This window comes from Neolamprologus brichardi, chromosome 9, assembly GCF_056152115.1.
Source record: "Neolamprologus brichardi isolate AB-2024 chromosome 9, ASM5615211v1, whole genome shotgun sequence".
NCBI lineage: Eukaryota > Metazoa > Chordata > Actinopteri > Cichliformes > Cichlidae > Neolamprologus > Neolamprologus brichardi.
In genome coordinates, this window is record NC_142112.1 from 35,382,346 (window position 1) to 35,409,859 (window position 27,514).

Consider the following 27,514-nt stretch of genomic DNA (forward strand, 5'->3'; position numbering starts at 1 on the left):
TTGTTTTTTTTTTTATTCTTAGTTTTTTTTCCAGCTCAAGTCCGTAAAGTTAATCTCCAACAAGTAGGACAAAGGATCACCTGCAGCTCAGACGGAATCTACCCTCAACCTGAGATCACCTGGTCCACCAGCCCTTCATCCAGCATCACCAATAACAACACAACAGCCCATCAGACTGAGCAGCAGCTTTACAGCATCAGCAGTTCTCTGATACTTCCAAACAGTGACATGGATCTATATTACATCTGTGCAGTCAGCACTCGCAGAAACAGGAAGAGAGCAACCTTCAGAAAAAGAGATTATACATCCATCCAGTGGAACATTTTCATCAGATCTTTACAGGAGATTTGATCTGAACTCTGTGGAGCCTGATCTCAAGGGTTTTAAGTCTGACACTGAAACCAGAGGATCTTTCTGTCTCTTCAGATTCACTGTGATCCAGTGATGGGAGTGATTTCAGCCCTGAGTGATCACGCTGATGTTTGCACAGAGCAGATAATGAAGTGAATGTTTGGGCACATTGGTAACAGTGAAACAGTTTATTAGTAACGTGGGATCGTTTGTGTTCGGAGTATGAACTGAGATTCCTGAAGCTCTTGTCACACTGGTCACAGCTGTAGTTTCCTTCCATGTGTGTATGTTCATGCTTGTTACGACCATATGAGTGTGAGAAGCTTTTTTCACAGTGTCTGCACTTGTATGGTTTCTCTCCTGTGTGGACTCGTTTGTGTGATTTAAGCCCACCTTTAGATGTGAAGGATGACCCACACTGTTCACAGAGGTGCTTTTTAACCCCACTGTGAATCAGTTCATGTCGTTTTAACTCAGTTAGTGTGGTGAAGCTTCTCCCACATTCTTTGCAGTATTTCAGTTTGTCTATACTGTGTCTACGTTGATGTCTTTTTAGGGAGCCTTGCCAACTGAAAGTTTTTCCACAGAGGTCACAACGAAAGTCTTTCCCACCACCACAGTGATGACAGGGTTGAGAACTGGATCCATCTGTGTCGCTCTGCTTCTAAACAAAGGCACAAAGACAGTGTAAATCAGTCCTTCAACATCTTTATCCTGAACGTCGCCTTAAAGAAAGAGCATCTCTGCAGACGTCGTATTACATTTTACTGTTTCAGTTAACACAGATAAAGATAAAAATAAAAATACATACCTCACAGTAACTGCACTTGTAGAGTCTCTTTCTGGTGTGGATCTGTTGGTGTTGTTTCAGGTGACGTGGAGATTTAAAAGTCTTCTCACAAAGGTCACATTTATAAGGTCGTTCCTCAGTGTGGGTCAACATGTGGCGTTGTAACTGCCTGTTGGTTGTACACTGTCTGCCACACTGATCACAGCAGTACACATCATGTCTGGTGTGAATGCGTAGGTGTATATTTCGGCTCTCTATGTGGCTGAACATTTTCCCACAAATGTCACAGCTGTATGCCTTAATTCCAGAGTGGGTAACTAGATGATTCTGTAAGCTGATTCTTTGAGTAAAAGCTCTGCCACACTGATCACAGCTGTACGCTTTAACTCCACTGTGTATGAGTTTGTGTGTTCTTAGGGAACTTTTCCAGGAAAAAGACTTTCCACACAAATCACAGCTGAACGGTTTCTCTCCAGTGTGGATGACCTGATGCTGTTTTAGTGAATCCTTCAAAGTAAAATCCTTCCCACACTCGTCACAGCTGTATGTTTTCTCTCTCTTTCTTCTGTGAGGTTTGTCGGCCTCCTGAGAGCGCTGACTTCTCGCTCCACGTTGGTCCTGCAGTGACAGAGATACAAACAGAGGCAGTGAGTGAAATGCAGTCGTGGAACAAACTCAACCTTCAAACTCCCTCCATTAACACTAGTTTTAAACCTGAAGGTGGAGTGTGGCACCAAACACCTTAAAGGTCTCTTGTCCCCACCTGCTGGTAGTTCTAACACATTACATCCAACCTGGTGTTAAAAATAATAATGACTGTTCAAACACTCTAAAATCCTGCCCATCCCTCCTGCTGTAGACTAATAGTAATGCTAGCATGCTAACACAGTCAGAGTAGTAAGGTACACACTGTTTTATATATTTTTTATAATTTTCTAATTTATTAAACGATAATAAATCAAAAGTATCAGCTACTAGCTTGTTTCAGTGAAGGAAAATGTCATAGTCTGATTGTAACCTTAGGAATTTTTTACTTTTAGTCCCTACATATATATATATATAAGTATATATACACACTATATATATATATATATATATATATATATATATATATATATATATATATATATATATTTGTGTGGAAAGTCTTTTTCCTGGAAAAGTTCCCTAAGAACACACAAACTAATCCTTACAATTATAAAACAGGCTTTTTAGTTTTGTTTTAAGGCATTTGAGGGTAGGGCTGTGCAGTATGACCAAAGTCCCATATCCCCATATAATACACTTATCGTTCCGACAACGATATAGATCACAACATTTTGCATTTTCTGTAGATTCTGTGAATCTCAATTTAGGCATTTCCATAGAAAGTTAAAAGGTGAGGATAGTTTACATAATACTTCCTCAATATTTAGCCATGGTAGATCAGAATGTTCATGTATCCAGGGAGAAAGAATCCTCGCTTGTATTGAAAGAACATAATTTTCTATGTTTGGCACTCCCCACCCGCCCAGAACTTTCGGTAACTGTAGTGTCTCCAATTTAATTTTGGGTTTTTCTCCTCCTTCCTGTTAAAAGGGAGTTTTTCCTTCCCACTGTCGCCAAAGTGCTTGCTCATAGGAGGTCATATGATTGTTGGGTTTTTCTCTGTATGTATTATTGTAGGATCCACATTACAATACAAAGCACCTTGATGCGACTGTTGTTGTGATTTGGTGCTGTATAAGTAACACTGAATTGAAAATGTAATTAATACTACTACTAATAATAAAGAATAATAATTGCTTGTGACTTCTTAATGGTTGTAAACACAATTTAAAAATACATAATAAAATGCAACACAGTCATATAACAGGTTGGGAGCATCAGAGTTTTAGACGTGACTGATTATTTGGTGAAACTGTGATATTTTCCTCACCTTCTGTGTTGAGCTCATTGTTTCCTCTGCAGTGACTCAGCTGAGTCCAGATGGCTGAAAATGTTCCTCTGCTGCTCCGTCAGACTCTTCTCCTCCTGCTGATCAGCTGGGACACAAAACAGATCTTTGTTAGGCTCCACACTGCACTGAAGAGTCAAAGTGTCTCATATGTTCATCTGACAACACAAAGTACAAATTTCACTCTGATTGCTTGTAGAAATCTTGTGAGACGTGTTGTGCTGCAAAGTGAGGAAACTCTCTCACTCACTTATACTTCAGGAGGAACTTTGTGACATTGGCTCTAATATTCTAAGCAGCCCTTTACTATGACAGGGCCAGAAAGTCCTATTTGAAGGTTTGGGAGAAGGACCATGTTAAAGGTGGATTGGGGTTTATACACTTTGTTATGATACAGGTAAGGCTGTAAGAGCCTGAGAAGGTGTCCTGAATGAACCTCTAAAACCAGTTTTCAGCTAACGACTCTGCTTCAGTCTGGAAACAGCAACTACAAGTTTAAAGACTCCATCAACAATTCACACCCAGCAACAGCCTGAACAGCTCCTCGTGTGGTTTCCACAAACAGGGACAAACCTGTTACTCCCCCACCCAACACTTTCCACACCTTCAGCCCCCCAGTTCCACCCCCCACCCCAACCATTCATAATAACAGGGCCCACACCTGATCACCACTTCACAAGTCTCTCCAGCCCCCATGGTGCCACTCTCCAAACTCCACCATTCCCCAAAGTTTGATTCTGTTCATCTGGACGTAGCTTTTGCAGTAGGAGAAACGTTTCGTCACTCATCCAAGTGACTTCTTCAGTTTCAGCTGACTGCAGGTTTCCCCAATCTTCAACAGTACATTTACATAATGACTGAAACGAGCACCACTGAAGGAACAATGGGCTGGGAGGTCAGTTATTGACCATTAATATGGAAATTCTCATGAACATTGATCAACAACCACTGATCGCTTACAGCGACTCCCCAACTCTTTGTGAATGGTACTCATGGCCATTGATCAGCAATCTTTGATCATGAGCTTTGATCAGTGGTTTCAGTGCTTTCCTTCCTGCTTTGACTGCAGCTGTGTTTGACACAGGAAGACATTTTTACATTCTTCACGATTATACTTTATTCTTTTTGGGGGAAGTGCAGCTTTAAACTTTCACATGATTCAAGTCAACCCAACAAATCAATCTGAACGATCACAAGTGGGAAAAACTTCTGTAGACAAAATGAAATAAAACCCAACATTCAATCCACAACATGATTAAAAACATTCTTCTTCCAAATCACCAAGAGCTGCACATTAACCACCACAATATATTTTTATTCTCTGTGCTTTCAAATATGAACACTGTTTACTTTCATCTCTGTTTCATTAGTTTTTGTTAACATCTTCCTGTGCATCACTTTACAGCAGCCACACTCATTAAAATGACACTTTGTAGGAGTTCACTTCCTCTCATGTGTTCATCCACAGCAGCTGGACAATAAAGTTTATTGTGACCCTGATACTGCAGCAGATCGCTCTCATCCATTTCCTGTTATCACTTCAAATAGAAATGAGGCTGTAGAGGTTTGGTGCATGCAGAAAAACAGCTGCAGGGACAATGAAAAGACTTTTCTGCTCCAACTTCTCCCAGCATGCTGAGCTAATGATTAGTTGGTGTTTTTCTCCAAACACTCTCTCACTCTTCTCTCAACGTGTTCACAATAAACTGTGAACAGACACCGAGGAGAGCAGCAGAAGACCTCATTCAGGAGCTAAACTCAACATGAACTGAACTCACAGTAAAGTTAGCTCGGTGCTTACCTTTAGATGAGCCCACAAACCGAGAGAAACTCCGTGATGAAGCTGGAACTCTTTCCAAACAGGAAACAGATCAGGGAGCAGAGACCCACGTGGTTCACGCTGATCTCAGCTACGATCCAGGAGACAAGGGTGGGCAGATCGATGCAGAAATCGATCCAAACGTCGGTTTAGTTTGTTTTATCATCCAAATTCACTCTTTTACTGGCTTTGGATGAAAAAATAGCTCCGTCTGTCATCCCGGAAGGCGCGTCGTCTTCTTTACATCGTTTATTGGCGGTTGTCAAACAACATAATGGTGCATTACCGCCACCAACTGGTGTGGAGTGTGAACTGGAACGTCGACCCTCAAATCCTCCCAAACAATTTTTTCTCTTATTAAAAAGTAGAAAGTAAAAAGTTATTACAATATACATAATTATCACGTTCGTACAATATAAATATTATATTGTTCAAACGTGAAAGGTATATTGCACGAACATGAAAAGTATATTGTTAGAACAATAAACTTTTCACGTTATAACATGATATAGCTCTATTTTTCTTTTGCCTGGGTGGCAGCTCTACGCTTACGTACTCAGATGAGCTTGCCTCATCCTACAAGTTGTGCCTCCATCTCTTGTGTCGAGATCACACGCTGCACTGCCGTGCTGCTCCACCTTTTCTCTTTCATTTCTGTGTTTGTGCATGCGCAGTGTGAGAGGCTGCGTTGAGGGGCGACAGGATCTCAAACAGGTTTGATTATCATGTGACCATACGATTGATGATTGTGAGCTGGTCGTGAGGTGTTAACTGCTTTTTGTTACCCCATGTATACGACACGATGCACACACGATTAAGGCTGATCCCCAAAACAGTTGCGCAACTGAAAAATCGGCTCAAAATGGGCCAAAAGTTGCACAGTGTATGGCCAGCTTTTGGAGGCTAGCTCCAAACAAACATCTGCAGCTTGGCAGTGTATACAGCACTATAATCACCAGACCTAATTATTTTGAAAACCTTACATCTTTCCACAGGTCTTCACTTCATCAGACATCAACTAGACACAGAGCTGGATGAGGTCAGCACAAACAGCGGCCTATTCGATGAAGATGGTGGATCCATGGGGTCAGGAAAGCCAGAAGCAGGGCTGGAGAGGTACCTTTCATGTCCATTCACTGGAGGTGTGGATCTATTGCATGGCTTTCCTCACATCAAGAAGCTGTCGATCAAAGTCAATACAGCTCTTCCGGCATCTGGAGCTTGTGAAGGACTTCTCAGTCATGCAGGACTCCTGTTCACTGCTAAACAGTCACAGCTTCACAGAAAGAATCTTGAGAGCAAACTGCTGCTGAAGCTTAACCATCACCTCACTGAGTGAAGAAATGGCACATTTTTGCTAAATATGCAGAAATAGATGCACACCCATACAATTTATGGTAAACTGAGCTGACTTGTATGTACATATGTTGAAGATGCCTCGTTCTAATGTTTTCTCTGAGGCTGCTGTGCCATTTGGAGCAAAAATGAATATAAAGTTTACATCATATCTTGTCGCTGGAAATTATTTGCACTGTTTATATATTTATATTATTTACTGTAGGTATTGGTGAAAAAAGCTTTATGTTGTGAAAAACTAAAATCTGGAAATTAGAATTGTTGTGCCTTATTTTGTTGATGTTTTTACATATATTCCTTTTGAAAATGGTAACATTTGTATATTTATTTATTTTTGTTTGTCTGATAACATTTATTTAAAAAATAAATCGGACATTTCAAACAGTTACTCGGTACTTGAGTAGTCTTTTCGCCAAGTACTTTTTTACTCTTACTTGAGTAACTTTTTTGACGACTACTTTTCACTTTTACTTGAGTAATAATATTTTAAAGTAATGCTACTCTTACGTGAGTACAATTTTTGGATACTCGACCCAACTCTGATTGTTCCTGGTTTCTGTTCTCTTCCTGCGGCTCACCTCACCTATTCTCATGTTTCCATGTCTCAGTGTTGAGACTGCGTCTCTGTGTCTGTCTTGTATTTCCTCTTTTACTTTGACAGTCTGTGTCTTGTGTCACGTCTTCAGCTCTGCTCCCCGCCTCGTCACGTCTGATTAATCAAAGCTGTGTTCCCACCTGTTCTCCATCCTCTCATTGTCCTCTTTGTGTATATTTGCTGTATTTCCTTCTGCTCCCTGTCGGATCGTTCGTTTGTCATCCCGGTGTTTCACTCTGCATTTCCTCCTCAGTGTTGTCTCATGCTCCTTGTTCCTGGTTGTCAGCTTTTTGCTATGTTCTCCATGTTTCACTTGATCCTTTGTTTAGCTGTTTCCAGTTTAGGTTTTCCTTCGTCTGTTATTATTTTTTCCATGTAATTCTCAAAGCAGTAATAATATGTTGAGTTTAATGAGTATGGTTTACTTTAGATTTTTTTCATATATGTTTTTGACCCTAAACTAAAAACATTTTCTATGACAGCTTTGAACGCTCACGTTGTTCCTGATATTCTCAGATCTTCCCCGCTGGTTCTTTCCTGTCAACGAATATTTTTTTCCAATATTCCCAAACTGCACTGATAGAAACTTGAAAAGACTTAAACAACAAAACCAAAGAAGCTGGAATTGAACTAGCAGCTGAAATAATTTTCTCTCTTGACTCATCAGAACAGGAACTTTCATAGATGGAAAACCTGCTTTAGATTTGTGTTTGGAAGTCATCTGACTAACACACACTAATCTGCACTACACAATGCCTTTGAATGGGTGTTTTCATGTATCAGACTCTTGTTCACACTCTAGATTTATGACACAGTACAGAACAAAACACAGTTAAAGGGATGGAGGAACTTTTTTCTGTTTTACATTGGGATTAAAGTTTCAGCCATTTCAGTTATTTTTTATATCTAATATGTCATTTTTATCTGAGGTAGACGTCTCTGGCTGGACACTGACTTTGATGCTCAGCTTTACGGTACAGTGCAGCTTTTCCTACACAATATACAAAATACTTCTCAAATCACATCTCATGGTTATATTAAGTATTTTATGCTGTGTTTTGTCAACATAGTGAAAACACACTAATGAAAACAAACAGCTGCTTATGTTGATTATGAGTTTAATATCCAGCTGTTGCACTAAATGAAAAACACTTAAAATGAGCAGTGTTACAATTTATGAAGCTGATCAAAGATTTTATTACTAAAACATGCAGGAGTGGTTTTTAACTTAAAGGAGCCATAATAAGTCATGATACATTAATACAATATGCATAAGAGGGCAAACCATGTTTCATTCATACATCATTCTACCAGTAATCTAGTTCATCAGTTTGTAGATTCACATAACAAAAGTAATTTTTGTTACAGGTTTTTCAATCACGTTTGTTTTTGTGTGAAAACGAACTACACGTACAAGACCTTTCTTATCTGCAAAGGTTGTTATAATTTTTTCAGAATACCCAAGACCCTCGAGGTTTTTACATTGGGATCTAACCATGACAACATCTCCAGGCACAAAACAACTTTTCATTTTTATCCATTTCTGTCATTCTTGTAGCAATGGTAAATATTCTCAAATCCACAGTTTCCAGAGAGGTCTGAAATGTACTGGATTTGTTCCCACCTTCTTTTAGGAGTAAAAAGTCTTTTTTTGTCAAATAGTCCTGGAGGGAGAGCTGGTTTTCACTTCATGACAAGCAATAACTTTGTGATGTTGCATTCAACATGAGTTAGTATCTAAAAAGTAATCCCTTCAAGGTGCACGGCTCTGCTTGTCATGCAAGTGAACACTACTACATACCGTTTTACAATACTGCGCTGTACTGTTGGCAGGGTTTTCCTTCATACAGTTTACAGAACAAACATTTTGCTATGACCCTTTGCACAGCTGAAACTTCATTTGTTTTCCAAAATCTGGGAAACATGCTCGTTGGCCAGTCCTCTTGAAGATCCCGTTTCATTTTTCTCTCAGTTTAAATATAAACTTTTGAATCAGAATTTTAATGTTAGCTGGCATGCTTAACTCCTCCAAACACTGCGGTTCCTTCGTAGCATTGCAACACTATGTATAGATATAGACGATATAGATGTCATTGTCATGGTTCTGGGTCATTTGACGCAGCGTTTTGAGTTTGTTGTGTATTTGGTGTCTATCATGTATTAAGCCAGCGGTCCCCAACCTTTTTTGGGCCATGGACCAGTTTAATGTCAAAACATATTTTCCCAGACAGACATTTAAGGTGTTGCAGATAAATACAAAAGAATAAAATGATATGACCAAGACAAAAACTGTGGTATTTTGTAAATATAACAATAAACCTGTATTCACTAACTTTATTAGAAGCCTCCTTCTGAAAATGGGCCAACAACAGAGTAACATCCTCCTCTCTGCCTCTTAATGCTCTCTGGCCGCTAATGGTAACGTGTAAGCATTTGAAATTTATTCATAACACATGGGAGAAGTCGCAGGGGAACTGAGTTAATGATTAAAAACTCTGAAAACCATAAATTTCATGCCCGAGCCTCAACTCTTGCGACCTGGTACGAAACAAATGACGGACCGCTGGTCTAAGCTCACATCCATCATGGACAACACCTCCCACCTCTGCATGAGACGGTACAAGCACTGAGCAGCTCGTTCAGCAGTAGACTTCTACACCCACAGTGTAGGAAGGAGCGTTACTGCAGGTCATTCTTACCAGCAGCTGTCAGACTCTAACCAGGGGTGCACATAACTTTTTTAGTGAGCTACTCAGGTGAGTCCCAGGAGACCGTTTTTAGTACGCATTGAAAACTCTCTATTGCAGATATGCTACAAGTCACTGTTATCACTTGTAGCCAGTTGCATTATAATGGCTGGCAGGTGGTCTTCATCCCTCCATGTATTATGAGACTTACCCAGTTTTACAAAGGGGAGCCCATTTTCTTCACACAGCTTCTTCAGTGTAGCATTTTTTTAATTTTTTTTTTACAAATAAAACGGCAGCAGCTTGACCACACAGTGATTAAACGTCTCACGGTAAGGATCCTTGTGATCAACTGATTTTAAGCAATCTTCCAGTGTGTGTGCTGTGCACAGAATGTGCACAAGGGAGTCTCCAACTGTAGCAAGTTGCCGGAGTTTTGGCACAACGCCATTGGACATAGCCACGTTGATAGCAGCCTCGTTTGTGCACGCAGCGACCAACTTTGTTGTCCAGTCATCCAAGCCTGTGTCCTCAAGAAGTCTCACAAGTTCATCCCTATGCGGTGCGGTCAACACCCAGTTTAATCAGTCCAAGAAAGTCAGAGGTAAACTCTCCTTTGCTGGACAGACACAATGTCAATGATTTCCTGCTCGACTTTTGTGATGTCCAGAGATCCATCGGAAAGCATCCCCCAAAATTCAGCAAACTGCAATTTGGCTCCTAACCACCCGCTGATGGTGTGATGGTGTGATGCTCTGAACGATCAGTGCCCCCTTCACGTGAATGATATGCACGTCTGACATTTACTCCTAGCCACTACAATAATAATATCCTCAGAATATAAATGTGGACATTTCTTCTCAGCTAGCTTGTTTATTAGCAATGACTTGCACCACATTTCAGTGCACTCATTGTTAGCATTGTTAGCATCTGAACTCTGTGGAGCCGGATCTCAAGGGTTTTAAGTCTGACACTGAAACCAGAGGATCTTTCTGTCTCTTTAGATTCACTGTGATCCAGTGATGGGAGTGATTTCAGCCCTGAGTGATCACGCTGATGTTTGCACAGAGCAGACAATGAGGTGAATGTTTTGGCACATTGGTAACAGTGAAACAGTTTATTAGTAACGTGGGATCGTTTGTGTTCGGAGTATGATCTGAGATTCCTGAAGCTCTTGTCACACTGGTCACAGCTGTAGTTTCCTTCCATGTGTGCACGTTCATGCTTGTTACGACTACCTGAATGTGAGAAGCTTTTTTCACAGTGTCTGCACTTGTATGGTTTCTCTCCTGTGTGGACTCGTTTGTGTCTTTTAAGGGTGACTGCAGTGATGAAAGATGACCCACACTGATCACAGAGGTGCTTTTTAACCCCACTGTGAATGAGTTCATGACGTTTTAAGTAACTTGATGTGGTGAAGCTTCTCCCACATTCTTTGCAGTATTTTAGTTTGTCTCCAGTATGTCTATGTTGATGTGTTTTTAGGGCGGCTTGCCAACTGAAAGTTTTTCCACAAAGGTCACAACGAAACCCTTTCCCACCACCACAGTGATGACAGGGTTGAGAACTGGATCCATCTGTGTCGCCCTTCCTCTAAACAAAGACACAAAGACAGTGTAAGTCAGTCCTTCAACATTTTTATCCTGAACGTCGCCTGAAATAAAGAGCATCTCTGCAGACGTCCAATTACATTTTACTGTTTCAGTTAACACACTCAGTTTACTGGGCTGCAATAACTACAATACTACCATCATAATACTACAGTAATACTTATTTCATGTTACAACAACATCTGAGTTACACTAAAGTACTACTATGCTAATATTTGCAGGGTACCAACACAGTGCTAAACTCCTAATGTAACACTGCAGTAATACTAATTTAATACTGCATTAATAACAATGTAACTGTGCAGTTAAAACACTCAGCTGAATGGGACACATACTACAGACAAATACTACTACCCCCATGACACTGCAATTATAATATTAAATGAGTATTTTAACACTAATGTCTAAAACTACTAAAGTTAAAAACAAGCAATGATACTACTGCTACAATATTACAATACCATTATGTAACGATACAACTGTTAACCATAAGAGAAGATTACTGAATGGTTTGGTTTTGAGCTTATTTTCATTTGTGTTTTATTTTATTACATGTGTTCCTGACAGAGGAATCAGGATTTGTAAACAAAAGGCCATTTATGCTGAAATAATAACAATATCATTATATACCAGGAAACTGCCTGAACATTACATAACATTATCATATTAGTTTTCAAAACTTTTAGTTTTTCATGATTCTGTAAACAAAAATCATAACTGAAATGAAAATCTGAATAATCACTCAGAGCTACTTTTCCATGCAGTAGAATTGCTAACATGCTAACACAGTTTAATGAGCAGAGTTGTTCCAAACAGTCAGACTAAAATGACAAGATAAAAATATAAATACATACCTCACAGTAACTGCACTTGTAGAGTCTCTTTCTGGTGTGGATCTGTTGGTGTTGCCTCAGGTAACGTGGAGCTTTAAAAGTCTTCTCACACAGGTCACATTTATAAGGTCTCTCCTCAGTGTGGGTAAACATGTGTTGTTGTAAGTGTGTGCCCGTTATAAACTGTTTATCACACTGTTCACAGCAGTACACATAATGTCTGGTGTGAATGTTTAGGTGTGTATTTCGGCTCCTTATGTGGCTGAACATTTTTCCACAGATGTCACAGCTGTATGCCTTAATTCCAGAGTGGGTAACTAGATGATTCTGTAAGTGGCTCCTTTGAGTAAAAGTTCTGCCACACTGATCACAGCTGTACGCTTTAACTCCACTGTGGATGAGTTGGTGTTGTTTTAGGGAACGCTCCCAGGAAAAAGATTTTCCACACAAGTCACAGCTGAACGGTCTCTCTCCAGTGTGGATGACCTGATGACGTTTTAGTTCAGCCTTCACAGTAAACTCCTTCCCACACTCGTCACAGGTGTATGTTTTCTCTCTCTTTCTTCCGTGAGGTTTGTCGGCCTCCTGAGAGCGCTGACTTCTCGCTCCATGTTGGTCCTGCAGTGACAGAGATACAAACAGAGGCAGTGAGTGAAATGCAGTCGTGGAACAAACTCAACCTTCAAACTCCCTCCATTAACACTAGTTTTAAACCTGAAGGTGGAGTGTGGCACCAAACACCTTAAAGGTCTCTTGTCCCCACCTGCTGGTAGTAGAAACACATTACATCCAACCTGGTGTTAAAAATAATTCATGACTGTTCAAACACTCTAAAATCCTGCCCATCCTTCCTGCAGTAGACAAATATTAAGACTAGCATGCTAACACACTCAGAAAAGTAATAAATGTTTACCAGGTCTATACTTTTTTAAAAAACACGCACAAGATAAGAAGTTGCAATGCGTGTTTGCGTACATAAGATTTTCTGGAGGAGGACAGACATTTGTTTAGAACTCTTAAAGATGTCGAAGAAGCTCCTCTAAGCAATTACTTTGGTGTTCCTCCACCTCCAAAGAAATGTCAGAAGGAGTCCGAACCACAAAAGAAGCGCGTATTCTCGGAAAAGTGGCTGCAGGAGGTGAGCTGGCTTCAAACAAATGATGAACGCACAGAGATGTGGTGCAGAATGTGTCGTGAAAATCCCACTCTAGCGGACAAAAACACTGCCTTTTATATGGACGCAAACGCGCGTTGCAACTTCTTATCTGGTGCGCGTCTTTTATTTTGACAGCGAATGCGCACATGCGGACCACTTATGTGCACCCGTGTAAATAACATGATGTTCTGCCGGGTGTGTTGTTGGTTTTCCCTCAAGAAATGCATTATTGCTCAGTCTGCAAAATCTTTCCCAGAACAAACACCAATTGCAAATAACATACTAAAAATAAACCTGAAAAATCTGTTTAGAACAGCGTACAATGTTGCAAAGAGTGAACTACCACTGGCACAATTTATCAGTTTTTGCAAACTTCAAAAAGCAAATGGCCTAGATGTTGGTTCCTCTTGCCTCTTACCTGTGACTTAGGTGGAAATTTCAAATTCAGGATCTGACACAGACTGATTCATGTTCTACACAGTTCTTACAAGTTCATAGAAATTTCTGTTCAGTTAGAACCAAGTATTTGAGTTGATGATTGTAATTTTTATACAATGTTGTAATTTGTGTTTTTTTGATTAATGTTTTATTTCCATTACAATATTATACTTTAATGTATAATATTGTAATGGAAACAAAACAGGAAACAAAACATCAACCAAAAAATTGCTCTCTTTTTTATTGGGGCTACTTAAATTTATTTTGGGCTACCAAAAAGTCCCTGCCCGAAAGGCTACCAGGGAATATTAAAATTTTGCGAGCCCTGCTGATTATTTGGTGAAACTGTGATATTTTCCTCACCTTCTGTGTTGAGCTCATTGTTTCCTCTGTAGTGACTCAGCTGAGTCCAGATGGCTGAAAATGTTCCTCTGCTGCTCCGTCAGACTCTTCTCCTCCTGCTGATCAGCTGGGACACAAAACAGATCTTTGTTAGGCTCCACACTGCACTGAAGAGTCAAAGTGTCTCATATGTTCATCTGACAACACAAAGTACAAATTTCACTCTGATTGCTTGTAGAAATCTTGTGAGACGTGTTGTGCTGCAAAGTGAGGAAACTCTCTCACTCACTTATACTTCAGGAGGAACTTTGTGACATTGGCTCTAATATTCTAAGCAGCCCTTTACTATGACAGGGCCAGAAAGTCATAAAGTCCTATTCTTCTCCAAAATCACCAAGAGCTGCACATTAACCACCACAATATATTTTTATTCTCTGTGCTTTCAAATATGAACACTGTTTACTTTCATCTCTGTTTCATTAGTTTTTGTTAACATCTTCCTGTGCATCACTTTACAGCAGCCACACTCATTAAAATGACACTTTGTAGGAGTTCACTTCCTCTCATGTGTTCATCCACAGCAGCTGGACAATAAAGTTTATTGTGACCCTGATACTGCAGCAGATCGCTCTCATCCATTTCCTGTTATCACTTCAAATAGAAATGAGGCTGTAGAGGTTTGGTGCAGGCAGAAAAACAGCTGCAGGGACAATGAAAAGACTTTTCTGCTCCAACTTCTCCTAGCATGCTGAGCTAATGATTAGTTGGTGTTTTTCTCCAAACACTCTCTCACTCTTCTCTCAACGTGTTCACAATAAACTGTGAACAGACACCGAGGAGAGCAGCAGAAGACCTCATTCAGGAGCTAAACTCAACATGAACTGAACTCACAGTAAAGTTAGCTCGGTGCTTACCTTTAGATGAGCCCACAAACCGAGAGAAACTCCGTGATGAAGCTGGAACTCTTTCCAAACACAGGAAACAGATCAGGGAGCAGAGACCCACGTGGTTCACGCTGATCTCAGCTACGAACCAGGAGACAAGGGTGGGCAGATCGATGCAGATATCGATCCAAACGTTGGTACTACTTTATTCTCTTTGAATGAAGAAGCAGCTCTCTGTGCAAACACCTCCTCTCGTGGAGCGTCCTCACTTTGCTCCGCCCTCTTCTTCTTCTTTCTATTGTTTATTGGTGGTTGTCAAACAACAACATGGTGCATTACCGCCACCAACTGGTGTGGAGTGTGAACTGGAACATCGACCCTCACATCCTCCCAAACAATTTATTCTCTTTTAAAAACTGGAATAAGGGCTGATAACTTTCACTTCTTGAGTCCTTTTGCTGTAAATCAATAAGATCCAGTTTCATTTTTATGTTACTGAGGTTTTGGATCAGTTACCTTCTCACAGTGTAATATAACATGTTCAATAGTTTTCTCTTTTTTTAATGATTTGAATGATTTGAATGGAGGTTATAATCCACCATCACTGAACTGAAACAAATATCTAAGTAGGAAGTCATCAGTTCAGTTTCTGATCAATTTCAGGGTATTTTATTGTACTGGCGAAGTTGTTTTGATGATTTTAGGTTTCCTTAGTGGTTATATTAATGTTATGAAATTGTATTTTATTTTTTTATTAGTTCATGTATGTATTTCCTTTTATATATAGCACTAATTTACAATGGGAGTTTCCAAGTTGTGTTATTGCAGGGTAAATGTTATTTAGAGATTTGTAAACATATTCCAATAATATCTTTTAACAGGAGTGACTGATTTTAAAAATGGGATTCTTTATGTCTGTGTAATATTTCATTAGTCTCTGTTATTCTGTTATTTCTCTCCATACTCAACCTTGTTTTTGTTTTCCCTATAAAACACAGTTATACATCACATATTATAAATCTGACTTTGATAAATATTTAGATCTTCACACATTTCAGGGTCCAAGTGTGAGTTGACTGAAGTGTTTGTTTTTATCCCCACAACTTCCTAAACATTTTACTGTAATGCATAAACAGAAACGAAAAATCTAAAACATGATATATGCATTACTATCTTCAGCCTCTAGGGGTCATTTTTGTTCAGGAAGTACATTCTCCTCCGATAAGCAGCTAAAAGCACTTCTCTAACCAAAGGCTGTAAATAGACAACGTAAAAGTTTAGAAACAATAAAACAGAACAGATTCACAGAAGCCACAGTGATGTTAAACATACACCACTGACAGAAAACATTACAGGTGAGTTTCGAAAACAATAACACTAATACAGGGTTAAAGTTTATGAAACTGATGAAAGATTTTATTACCTTTTAAAATACTAGTACTATTTGAAATACAAAACCTGAGAAACACAGAGGAAAGGCTGCTGAACACAGATGCACAGCAGGTGAGGAGGAGCTCGATGGAAATTAGCAAATAATGCTTGAACACAAATTTTGTTTTGCTGGAAAACTGAACAACCCAGCGCATTCAGGAGTTCGAGAACACAGAGCACACAGTCAACACTGAACTCGAGTCTTTACAGTGAGAAAACTCCCACTTTGGAACTAAAAGAACAGAAATGCTTGATTCATTATAATCTCCTTTATTTCCTTTATATTGAAAAATATCAGCTAAAGAGAATAAATAAATTAAATTGCTGCACATTTGGCAGACTAACATTTTAAGATTATTCAAAAAATCAAATTTATATTTTAATAACATTAAACGTAAAGAGTCAAGTGGAAGTTTTTCTAAAGTTATTTCATGATATTTATATTATGAAAAGCAGATTTTTGACATTTTAAGTTTTCCCGTTTTCAAAATAAACACGCACAAAACAAAAGCAAACAACAAGAACACAAAGCTGGAAAACCCACCCGATTGACCAAAAGCAACTCAAAATACTCCCACACAATAGAACCTCCTCTATTCCTCGCTGGCTCCATATCTCTCAGCAGAGGCGGAGGCAGACATCACATACACCCAGGGCTTAGCCCTAAAGGGCAGTATGCATGTAGGATTGGGGGGGGGGGGGGGGGGGAGTAGAAATGACTGAAAGATTTATTGGCTCTGTTTCAAGTTTTGTTCAAAAAAGAATGACTTCATATAGGGAAAAATATATATCACATATGCAGGACACCTTAAACTAAACTGAACTCACAGACTCTGTCATTGGATATATTGGAAAGTGCATGGATGATATCATCACAAAAACCACTGTCCGCATATATCCAAATCAGAAACCCTGGGTAAATAAAGACGTTCGCGCCAAGCTAAAAGTGCGGACCTCTGCCTTCAACTCTGGGGATGCTGATGCTTATAAAGCAGCCAGGTATGACCTCCAAAAGTCCATAAAAAAGGCCAGAAAGGACTACAGGGACAAAATGGAGTCCAGCTACCACAGCTTTGACACCAGGCGACTGTGGAATGGACTGCGCTGCATCACTGACTACAAGAAGGTCAACACAGTCAGTGTTCAGCCCACTGCATCTCTCGCAGATGAGCTCAACAACTTCTATGCTCGTTTTGATGCAGACAACAGAGAGCAGATCCTCTACCCTCAGGAGGACAGTGAGGCTGCAACTTTAACTCTGAGAACAGAAGCTGTGAGATGGACCTTTAAAAAGGTAAATCCTCACAAAGCTCCAGGACCAGACGGCATCCCAGGCCGGCTACTCAGAGTGTGTGCAGACGAGCTGGCAGAGGTGTTCACCAACATCTTCAACCTCTCCCTGAGGCAGTCAGTGGTCCCCACGTCCCTCAAAGCATCCACCATCATTCCCGTTCCCAAAAAATCAGTGGTCTCCTGTCTGAATGACTACCGTCCTGTTGTACTGACATCCGTCATCATGAAGTGCCTGGAGCGGCTGGTCAAAGGTCACATCTGCTCCTCCCTCCCTGACACACTGGACCCTCTTCAGTTTGCCTATCAGACAAACAGAGCCACAGAGGATGCCATCGCCCTGGCAACGCACACCACCCTCACTCACCTGGAAAAAGGGAATACATATGCAAGGATGCTCTTCATCGACTACAGCTCTGCGTTTAACACCATCATCCCCTCGAAACTTGCCACGAAGCTCGTCGACCTTGGGCTGGGAACACCAATCTGCAGATGGATTCTAAACTTCCTCACAAACAGGCCCCAGGTGGTGAGAGTTGGTAAGCACACCTCCTCATCACTCATCTTAAACACAGGTACGCCACAGGGTTGTGTGCTTAGCCCCCTCCTATATTCCCTGTTCACACACAACTGTGTTGCTAAACACGAGTCCAACACCATCATCAAGTTTGCTGATGACACAACCATCATAGGCCTCATCACAGGCAATGATGAGACGGCCTATAGAGAGGAGGTGATGGCACTGTACGAGTGGTGCCTGGAAAATAACCTGACTCTCAACATCAGCAAAACTAGAGAGATGATAGTGGACTACCGGAAATGACCAGTCAGAGAACACCAGCCCATCCACATCAACGGTGTCAAGGTCGAAAGGGTCAGCAGCTTCAAGTTCCTTGGAGTCAACATCACCGAGGACTTCTCCTGGACCCTTCACACAGACACTGCTATCAGGAAAGCTCGCCAGCGGCTTTACTTCCTGAGGAGGCTGAGGAAGTTTAGCATGAACGCCAACATCACCTCAAATTTTTACAGGTGTGCAATTGAGAGCTTGCTGACGAGCTGCATCACAGTTTGGTACGGAAGCTGCTCTGCCAGCAGCCGTAAAGCACTACAGAGGGTGGTGAACGCAGCAGAGCACATCACTGGCACGAGGCTTCCTGCCATTCAGGACATTTATCTCCAGCGATGCCTCCGTAAAGCACACAGCATCATCAAGGACCACAGCCACCCAGCACATCAGCTGTTCTCCTTGTTACCATCTGGCAGACGTTACAGGAGTCTGTCTGCTCGGACTACAAGACTTAAAAACAGTTTTTACCACCAAGCCGTACGACACCTCAACCACAACACTTAAACACACACAACACAGCACTCAGAAGCTACCCTGCAGCTTCACAAGTACTCTGTTTAATCTGCACTGGTCACTTCACTTTATTGTCATTGATATTTATATTTAAAGTGCAATACTGTAATTTTCTGCTGCTCATTCCTGTGCAATATCCCATCTGCCCTCGCGTCATATTTCTTTTCAAGATTTTCTTATTTAATCACTAGTGTACATATATTTATATTTATAGATACATATATATTTAGTCATCTTTTCTCTTTTACCATGTCTCTCTAATATTTAGCTCCTTACTATTTTTATATTTTTATATTTTATTTTATTATATTTTATTATATTTTCTGTACTGTATCATGCTGCTGAGTGACTGCTGCTCGTCAAACACATTTCATTGCAATGTTGACCCTGTGCTAACTTGCATATGACAAATAAAACTTGAAAAATAAAACTTGAAACTAGTTTTTTAATTGCAGCGGCGCTGCAGACCACGCCCCGCCACACACATTAACCAGGTAAAATACATATTTAGGCAATATCTATTTTTCTTTTTCTTTTAGCAACATAGTGCTTTTTTTTCCAATATCTTTTAAATGCCAGGTCAAGGCTCCAAAAGCCCAAGGGGTGGCGGCTCACAACAGTTTCTGTTTGCTACATGGATCATTTTATTTCAGCTGGGTGTTTTTCCTTTTGTTATATTTCTTTAAGAGTTCAAAATGTGTTAATTACATAAATAAAATGTAATTTTCTCTGTAGCACTTCATGGATTTAATAAGCAATACACTTTATTTGTTCACACAAAGCATAAAAGTAAAAAACAATATATACAGTGTTATCTTCATTTTAGATGTTAAAAAGTATTTGCGGCTCCCAGTGTTTTCTTTTGCGTAGAAACCGGGTCCAAATGGCTCTTTGGGTGTTAAAGGTTGCTGACCCCTGGTCAAGACTTAATTAATTACTTTCTTGAGCCTTGCAATTAGACCCTTTTCACCAGCCTCAGCTTATAGATAATGCGAATCACTCAGGACTCGCTCACCTCCTCCCTCCTGGCTTAGAGCTTCTTCTTCTTCTTGGTTGGCAACCAATGTTAAGGCGCATTACCGCCCCCTGGCTCACAGCTCAGTGGATGTTTAGAAAAAAAAAAAAAAGTACACACACATATATATATTTGAGACATTTAAGGAAAATAAAAATAAACAAAATAAATATTCCCTTTAGAAATTTTTTTGCTCTTTTTTTGCTCTATAAAATAGTTGTTTTCTTATAGAATCACTCATCTTAGCAGTAGGATATACATGAAAAGAGAAACAAATTAAGTTTGAGTGAAAATGTACATTTTTTCCACTCTATGGTCAACTGACTTAGTGAATCAAATGACTCAAAGAACCCGATTCACTTTGGTGCATGACTCCTTAAAACTCGATTCAGTAAAAGGAATCGAATTTACCATCACTATTGCTCACTTGCTTTGCTCGACTGAGCGGACTTCCTGTTCAATAGGGTTATGGTTAGGGTTAGTTGGTTTTTTTTTTCAAAATAAAGGCGTTTCTAAAGTGCATTACTTGGAGCAACCACAGAGGATGCTGTAAACACATAATGAATAACAACTGACTGAGAATGATATTTTAGTGATACATTTTAAAACTTTTAGTAATAACAGAACAGATTCAATAATTAATTAATTACATGTGTCATAAATATTTATGTAATTAATTATTGCCATGTTTAATTCATTATTTAAGGGTGTATTTAATTAATTCGTTATGGCAGTTCCATAAGATTCAAGAATTACATGATTTCTGTAAAATATATAAATATTATATATATAATAATAAACAGAAAGAAGTTGTGACAACAAAATCTCAGCAAGCTATCTACTGGAGTGGTAGGTCCCTGAAAGTGTTCCACTTACATTTTGTTAATTTGGTGGAGGTGTGGACTTGTGGACATGTGGTGGACTCAGCCACTGTTTGCTGATATTTCTTAAGGGGTGTCGCCAACTTGTAAACAGGTAATTGAACAACACATATGAAGCCATGTGGGAGGAATATTCCTGCTGTGGTCAGTCGTTCATTGTAGGGGATGTCCTGTTTTCATCCTGTCTCCCACTTACAATTAGAGATGGGCAGTAACGCGTAATCCGATTACTTTTTTCAAGTAACGAGTAAAGTAAGGGATTACTATTGCAAAAATGGTAATTAGATTTCCGTTACTTTCCTGTAGGAACGCTGCGTTACCGCGTTACTAAAACTTTGATTTTTTGCGAGAATGTCTCATGACAGTGACGTAAGCAAGTGCGACGTTTGTGACAACAGCTGTGTGCAGGTCAACAATGGATCATATATCGAGTGCTGAGAGAGTATGAGCATGCAGTGTTTAAAGTGTGGAAGTACTGACCTTACTTTGAGTTTGATTCCATAAAAAGTGACAAAAACATTTGTGTCCGTTGTGCATGGGAAGAAAACTTCTTTTTACAGCGGAAAAAAACCCCCTAAACTTCCAAGCAAGCACCGAGTGCGCTACCACGTTATTGGAAATTCACAGAGAAACTCGTGGATTCTTTCACTGACCTCTGCAGCACACCTGCACCAGGGTAAACCTGCGCCTACCCCACTCCTGCTTTACAGGTGAAAATAGAGCAACAGGACTGCTGAGTCTTTAATTTTATTTATTTTCTGCTTTCAAATAGTCTTGCATCTATTTGAAAGACTGAGTGTAAAAACAAAAACTATTTTATTTTATGTGCTGGAATGTGCAGAAAATAGGTTTAAATGTTCAACAAATTTCTTCAAGTCAGAGAATGTTGCATATAAATAAATTTTTGCTTGATGCATAAAGTTAAAAGATTAAAACTAATAAAACAAGTTTTAAAAAGAGACTTTTCCATTTGATTACATTTTATATGATGGATTATGTAGAAAAAGTAGAATTGGGCTAAAAGATCTATTGCTTTATCACCTATTCAGGTTGTAAATTGTGTTTTTAAAAAGTAACTAAGTAATTAATTACTTTTGATAATAAGTAATCAGTAAAGTAACGGGATTACTTTTTGGGGGAAGTAATCAGTAATTAGTTACTGATTACTTTTGTCAAGTAACTTGACCAACACTGCTTACAATCTTACAATCATACAGTTTTAACCGTATTTCACGGCGGGGAGCACCGGCGTGTTCGTTAGAGCAGACCCAAAAACTGGAGGTTAAAGAATGGAAAACACAAACTTTGTACAAAAACCTCTTGTGTTTTTTTATTTTTAGCAGTCTCTTTTTTTTCTGCAAAATGATAACCAAGTTAGCCTTTTCTGTTGATACAACATAACTCCTTTGGTTGGAACCGGTGCTACACTGGCAGGGCTAGAGGCCAGGACTCCACTCTTCGGGTTCTTGGGGGATGTTGCTAACTCCATGTCCGATAACAGGCACCACATCCGCAGTAGATGAGCTCGGTGTGAGGTCTTGCAGCAAGCTATAAAATACGGTGCATTTTCTAGCTTTTACAAAAACGCTATGCATCACCAGGTGCTTCATCAGATGCTGTGAAGGACAGCCAGACTTTTGAGTGCTTCGCCTTGGGCATTTTTAATCTTTAGCTCTCTGTTCGAGGGTGTTTTGGTACCATTCTTTATTCATGGCTGTGTTTTGGGGCAAAATTGTGAGCCCACTCCCTTGGATGAGAAGCAACCCCACACATGAATGGTCTCAGGATGCTTTACTGTTGGCATGACACAGGACTGATGGTAGCGCTCACCTTTTCTTCTCTGCACAAGCCTTTTTCCAGATGCCCCAAACAATCGGAAAGAGGCTTCATCTGAGAATATGACTTTGCCCCAGTCCTCAGCAGTCCATTCACCATGTTTACATGATTTTTGATAAATTAAATCATGTTAACATGAAATGAACACAAAAGGAAAATTTCTTTCTGACTTCTTTAGAAATATATATTTTTTGTTTTTTTTATTCTTAGATTTTTTCCAGCTCCAGTCCGTAAAGTTAATCTCCAACAAGTAGGACAAAGGATCACCTGCAGCTCAGACGGGATCAACCTGAGCTCACCTGGTCCACCAGCCCTTCATCCAGCATCACCAACAACAACACAACAGCCCATCAGACTGACCAGCAACTTTACAGCATCAGCAGTTCTCTGATACTTCCAAACAGTGACATGGATCTATATTACATCTGTGCAGTCAGCACTGGCAGAAACAGGAAGAGAGCAACCTTCAGAAAAAGAAATTATACATCCATCCATCCAGTGGAACATTTTAATCAGATGTTTACAGGAGATTAGATCTGAACTCTGTGGAGCCTGATCTCAAGGGTTTTAAGTCTGACACTGAAACCACAGGATCTTTCTGTCTCTTCAGATTCACTGTGATCCAGTGATGGGAGTGATTTCAGCCCTGAGTGATCACGCTGATGTTTGCACAGAGCAGATAATGAAGTGAATGTTTGGGCACATTGGTAACAGTGAAACAGTTTATTAGTAACGTGGGATCGTTTGTGTTTGGAGTATGAACTGAGATTCCTGAAGCTCTTGTCACACTGGTCACAGCTGTAGTTTCCTTCCATGTGTGCACATTCATGAAAAATACGATTACCTGAATGTGAGAAGCTTTTGTCACAGTGTCTGCACTTGTATGGTTTCTCTCCTGTGTGGACTCGTTTGTGTGATTTAAGCCCACCTTTAGATGTGAAGGATGACCCACACTGATCACAGAGGTGCTTTTTAACCCCACTGTGAATCAGTTCATGGCGTTTTAACTCAGTTGGTGTGGTGAAGCTTCTCCCACATTCTTTGCAGTATTTCAGTTTGTCTCTACTGTGTCTACGTTGATGTCTTTTTAGGGAGGCTTGCCAACTGAAAGTTTTTCCACAGAGGTCACAACGAAAGTCTTTCCCACCACCACAGTGATGACAGGGTTGAGAACTGGATCCATCTGTGTCACTCTGCTTCTAAACAAAGACACAAAGACAGTGTAAGTCAGTCCTTCAACATTTTTATCCTGAACGTCGCCTGAAAGAAAGAGCATCTCTGCAGCCGTCCAATTAAATTTTACTGTTTCAGTTAACACAGATAAAGATAAAAATATAAATACATACCTCACAGTAACTGCACTTGTAGAGTCTCTTTCTGGTATGGATCGGTTGGTGTTGTTTCAGGTGACGTGGAGATTTAAAAGTCTTCTCACAAAGGTCACATTCATAAGGTCGTTCCTCAGTGTGGGTAAACATGTGGCGTTGTAACTGCATGTTGGTTGTACACTGTCTGCCACACTGATCACAGCAGTACACATCATGTCCAGTGTGAATGCGTAGGTGTGTATTTCGGTTCCCTATCTGGCTGAAGGTTTTTCCACAAATCTCACAGCTGTGTGCCTTCATTCCAGAGTGGGTAACTAGATGCCTCTGTAAGTGGCTACTTTGAGTAAAAGCTCTGCCACACTGATCACAGCTGTACGCTTTAACTCCACTGTGGATGAGTTGGTGTTTTTTTAGGGAATCCTTCAAGGAAAAAGTCTTTCCACACAAGTCACAGCTGAACGGTTTCTCTCCAGTGTGGATGACCTGATGACGTTTTAGTGTAGACTTCTCAGCAAAATCCTTCCCACAATCATCACAGGTGTATATTTTCTCTCCCTTTCTTCTGTGAGGTTTGTCGGCCTCCTGAGAGCGCTGACTTCTTGCTCCATGTTGGTCCTGCAGTGACAGAGATACAAACAGAGGCAGTGAGTGAAATGCAGTCGTGGGACAAACTCAACCTTCAAACTACCTCCATTAACACTAGTTTTAAACCTGAAGGTGGAGTGTGGCACCAAATACCTTAAAGGTCTCTGATCCCCACCTGCTGGTAGTAGAAACACATTACATCCAACCTGGTGCTAAAAACAAGTCATGACTGTTCAAACACTCTAAAATCATGGCCATTCAATTCAATTTATTTATATAGCGCCAAATCACAACAAAAGTCGCCTCAAGGCGCTTCATAGATACAGAGAAAAGCCCAACAATCATATGACCCCCTATGAGCAAGCACTTTGGCGACAGTGGGAACGAAAAACTCCCTTTTAACAGGAAGAACCCTCCGGCAGAACCAGGCTCAGGGAGGGGCGGCCATCTGCTGCGACCGGTTTGGGTGAGAGAAGGAAGACAGGATAAAAGACATGCTGTGGAAGAGAGACAGAGGTTAATAACAGATATGATTCAGTGCAGAGAGGTCTGTTAATACATAGTGAGCGAGAAAGGTGACTGGAAAGGAAAAACTCAGTGCATCATGGGAATCCCCCGGCAGCCTACATCTATTGCAGCATAACTAAGGGAGGATTCAGGGTCACCTGGTCCAGCCCTAACTATATGCTTTAGCAAAAAGGAAACTTTTAAGCCTAATCTTAAAAGTAGAGATAGTGTCTGTCTCCCGAATCCAAACTGGAAGCTGGTTCCACAGAAGAGGGGCCTGAAAACTGAAGGCTCTCCCTCCCATTCTACTTTTAAATACTCTAGGAAAAACAAGTAGGCCTGCAGAGCGGGAGCGAAGTGCTCTAATAGGGTGATATGGTACTACAAGGTCATTAAGATAAGATGGGGCCTGATTATTTAAGACCTTGTATGTGAGGAGAAGGATTTTGAATTCAATTCTGGATTTAACAGGAAGCCAATGAAGGGAAGCCAAAACAGGAGAAATATGCTCTCTCTTTCTAGTCCCTGTCAGTACTCTTGCTGCAGCATTTTGGATTAACTGAAGGCTTTTCAGTGAGTTTTTTGGACATCCTGATAATAATGAATTGCAGTAGTCCAGCCTGGAAGTAATAAATGCATGAACTAGCTTTTCAGCGTCACTCTGAGACAGGATATTTCTAATTTTAGAGATGTTGCGCAAATGGAAGAACGCAGTCTTACATATTTGTTTAATATGTGCGTTGAAGGACATATCCTGGTCAAAAATGACTCCAAGGTTCCTCACAGTGTTACTGGAGGCCAAGGTAATGCCATCCAGAGTAAGAATCTGGTTAGATACCATATTTCTAAGCTTTTCAGCGCCGAGTACAATGACCTCAGTTTTATCTGAGTTGAGAAGCAGAAAGTTAGCGGCCATCCAGGTCTTAATGTCTTTAAGACATTCCTGCAGTTTAACTAATTGGTGTGTGTTATCTGGCTTCATGGACAGATAGAGCTGGGTGTCATCTGCATAGCAGTGAAAATGTATGCTATGTCTTCTAATGATGCTGCCTAAGGGAAGCATGTATAATGTAAACAGAATTGGTCCTAGCACTGAACCCTGTGGAACTCCATAATTAACCTCAGTGTGTGAAGAGGACTCTCCATTTACATGCACAAATTGGAGTCTATTAGATAGATATGATACAAACCACTGCAGTGCAGTACCTGTAATACCTACAGCATGTTCTAATCGCTCTAATAGGACATTATGGTCAACAGTATCGAATGCTGCACTAAGGTCAAGAAGGACAAGCACAGAGATGAGTCCACTGTCAGAGGCCATAAGAAGATCATTTGTAACCTTCACTAAAGCTGTTTCTGTGCTGTAATGAGCTCTGAAACCTGACTGAAACTCTTCAAATAAACCATTCCTCTGCAGATGATCTGTTAGCTGATTGACAACTACTCTTTCAAGGATTTCCCTCCCCCATCCCTCCTGCTGTACACAAATATTAAGACTAGCATGCTAACACACTCAGAAAAGTAATAAATGTTTACCAGATCTATACTTTTTTTTTATATGTCCCGTTGCTGTTTCCTATTAGATATTTTTATAGCGGTGCAACGAATCAAAAATAATTCATGACTGTTCAAACGTTTCACTGTAGAAAACATTGGATTCATTTTTGATTAAAGGCGATTAAATGTCATTCATTTTCAATCTATATTAATCGCATTTCAATTTGTATGAGCAAAAAAACTCAAATAAGGGAAACTATACACACTTAATGTGTTTACTGCCTGATATCGGGCTACCGTTGTGGTGCTTTGAACGTGTTTTTTGCAGCGATAAACCAATATTAAGTCTGTTCGAACAACAATAATACCAATAAAAATAATATTATTAATAGTAATCAGAATAATAACAATAATAATAATAATAATAATAATAATGTACTTCCACAGCATGTCTTTTATCCTAACTGCTCTCTGCAGATGGCCCCGCCCCTCTGTTATTCTGCTGGAGGTTTCATCCTGTTAAAAGGGAGTTTTTCCTTCTCACTGTCACCAACGTGCTTGCTCATAGGGGGTCATATGATTGTTGGGTTTTTCGTCTGTATGTATTATTGTAGGATCCACATTACAATATTGATTGATTGGTAATTTATTTCAACATGTGAACAATATACAAGTACATTTAGAAAAGAAAATAAGAAAAGAAAAGAAAAGAAGCACCTTGGGGCAACTATTGTTGTGATTTGGTGCTGTATAAATAACACTGAATTGAATTGAAAATTTAATTAATATCACTACTACAACTAATAATAATATTAAAGAACAATAATTGCTTGTGACTTCTTAATGTTTGTAAACACAATTTAAAAATATATAATAATATACAACACAGTCATATAACAGGTTGGGAGTATGAGAGTTTTAGACGTGACTGATTATTTGGTGAAACTGTGATATTTTCCTCACCTTCTGTGTTGAGCTCAT

At 39.9% G+C, this 27,514-nt stretch overlaps 1 protein-coding gene across 1 annotated transcript; it reads right to left on the bottom strand.

The window, feature by feature from the left end:
* Positions 1–328: 328 nt before the first annotated feature.
* On the bottom strand, positions 329–27,514 carry LOC148101555 (uncharacterized). The gene is made up of 6 exons (XM_087846447.1): positions 27,497–27,514; positions 23,960–24,556; positions 11,999–12,595; positions 1,163–1,759; positions 732–1,015; positions 329–566 (listed from the first exon to the last, which is right to left on the bottom strand). The coding sequence occupies exons 1-6, from the start codon at positions 27,512–27,514 to the stop codon at positions 329–331; spliced, it is 2,331 nt and encodes a 776-aa protein (XP_087702573.1).

Excerpts from the sequence above, each read along its gene's own strand:
- LOC148101555 (XM_087846447.1), bottom strand. Across the intron at positions 12,596-23,959 it reads ACAAGTGCAGTTACTGTGAG|GACCAACATGGAGCGAGAAG; the intron begins GTATGTATTTAT and ends CTGTCACTGCAG. Across the intron at positions 1,016-1,162 it reads ACAAGTGCAGTTACTGTGAG|AAGCAGAGCGACACAGATGG; the intron begins GTATGTATTTTT and ends GCCTTTGTTTAG.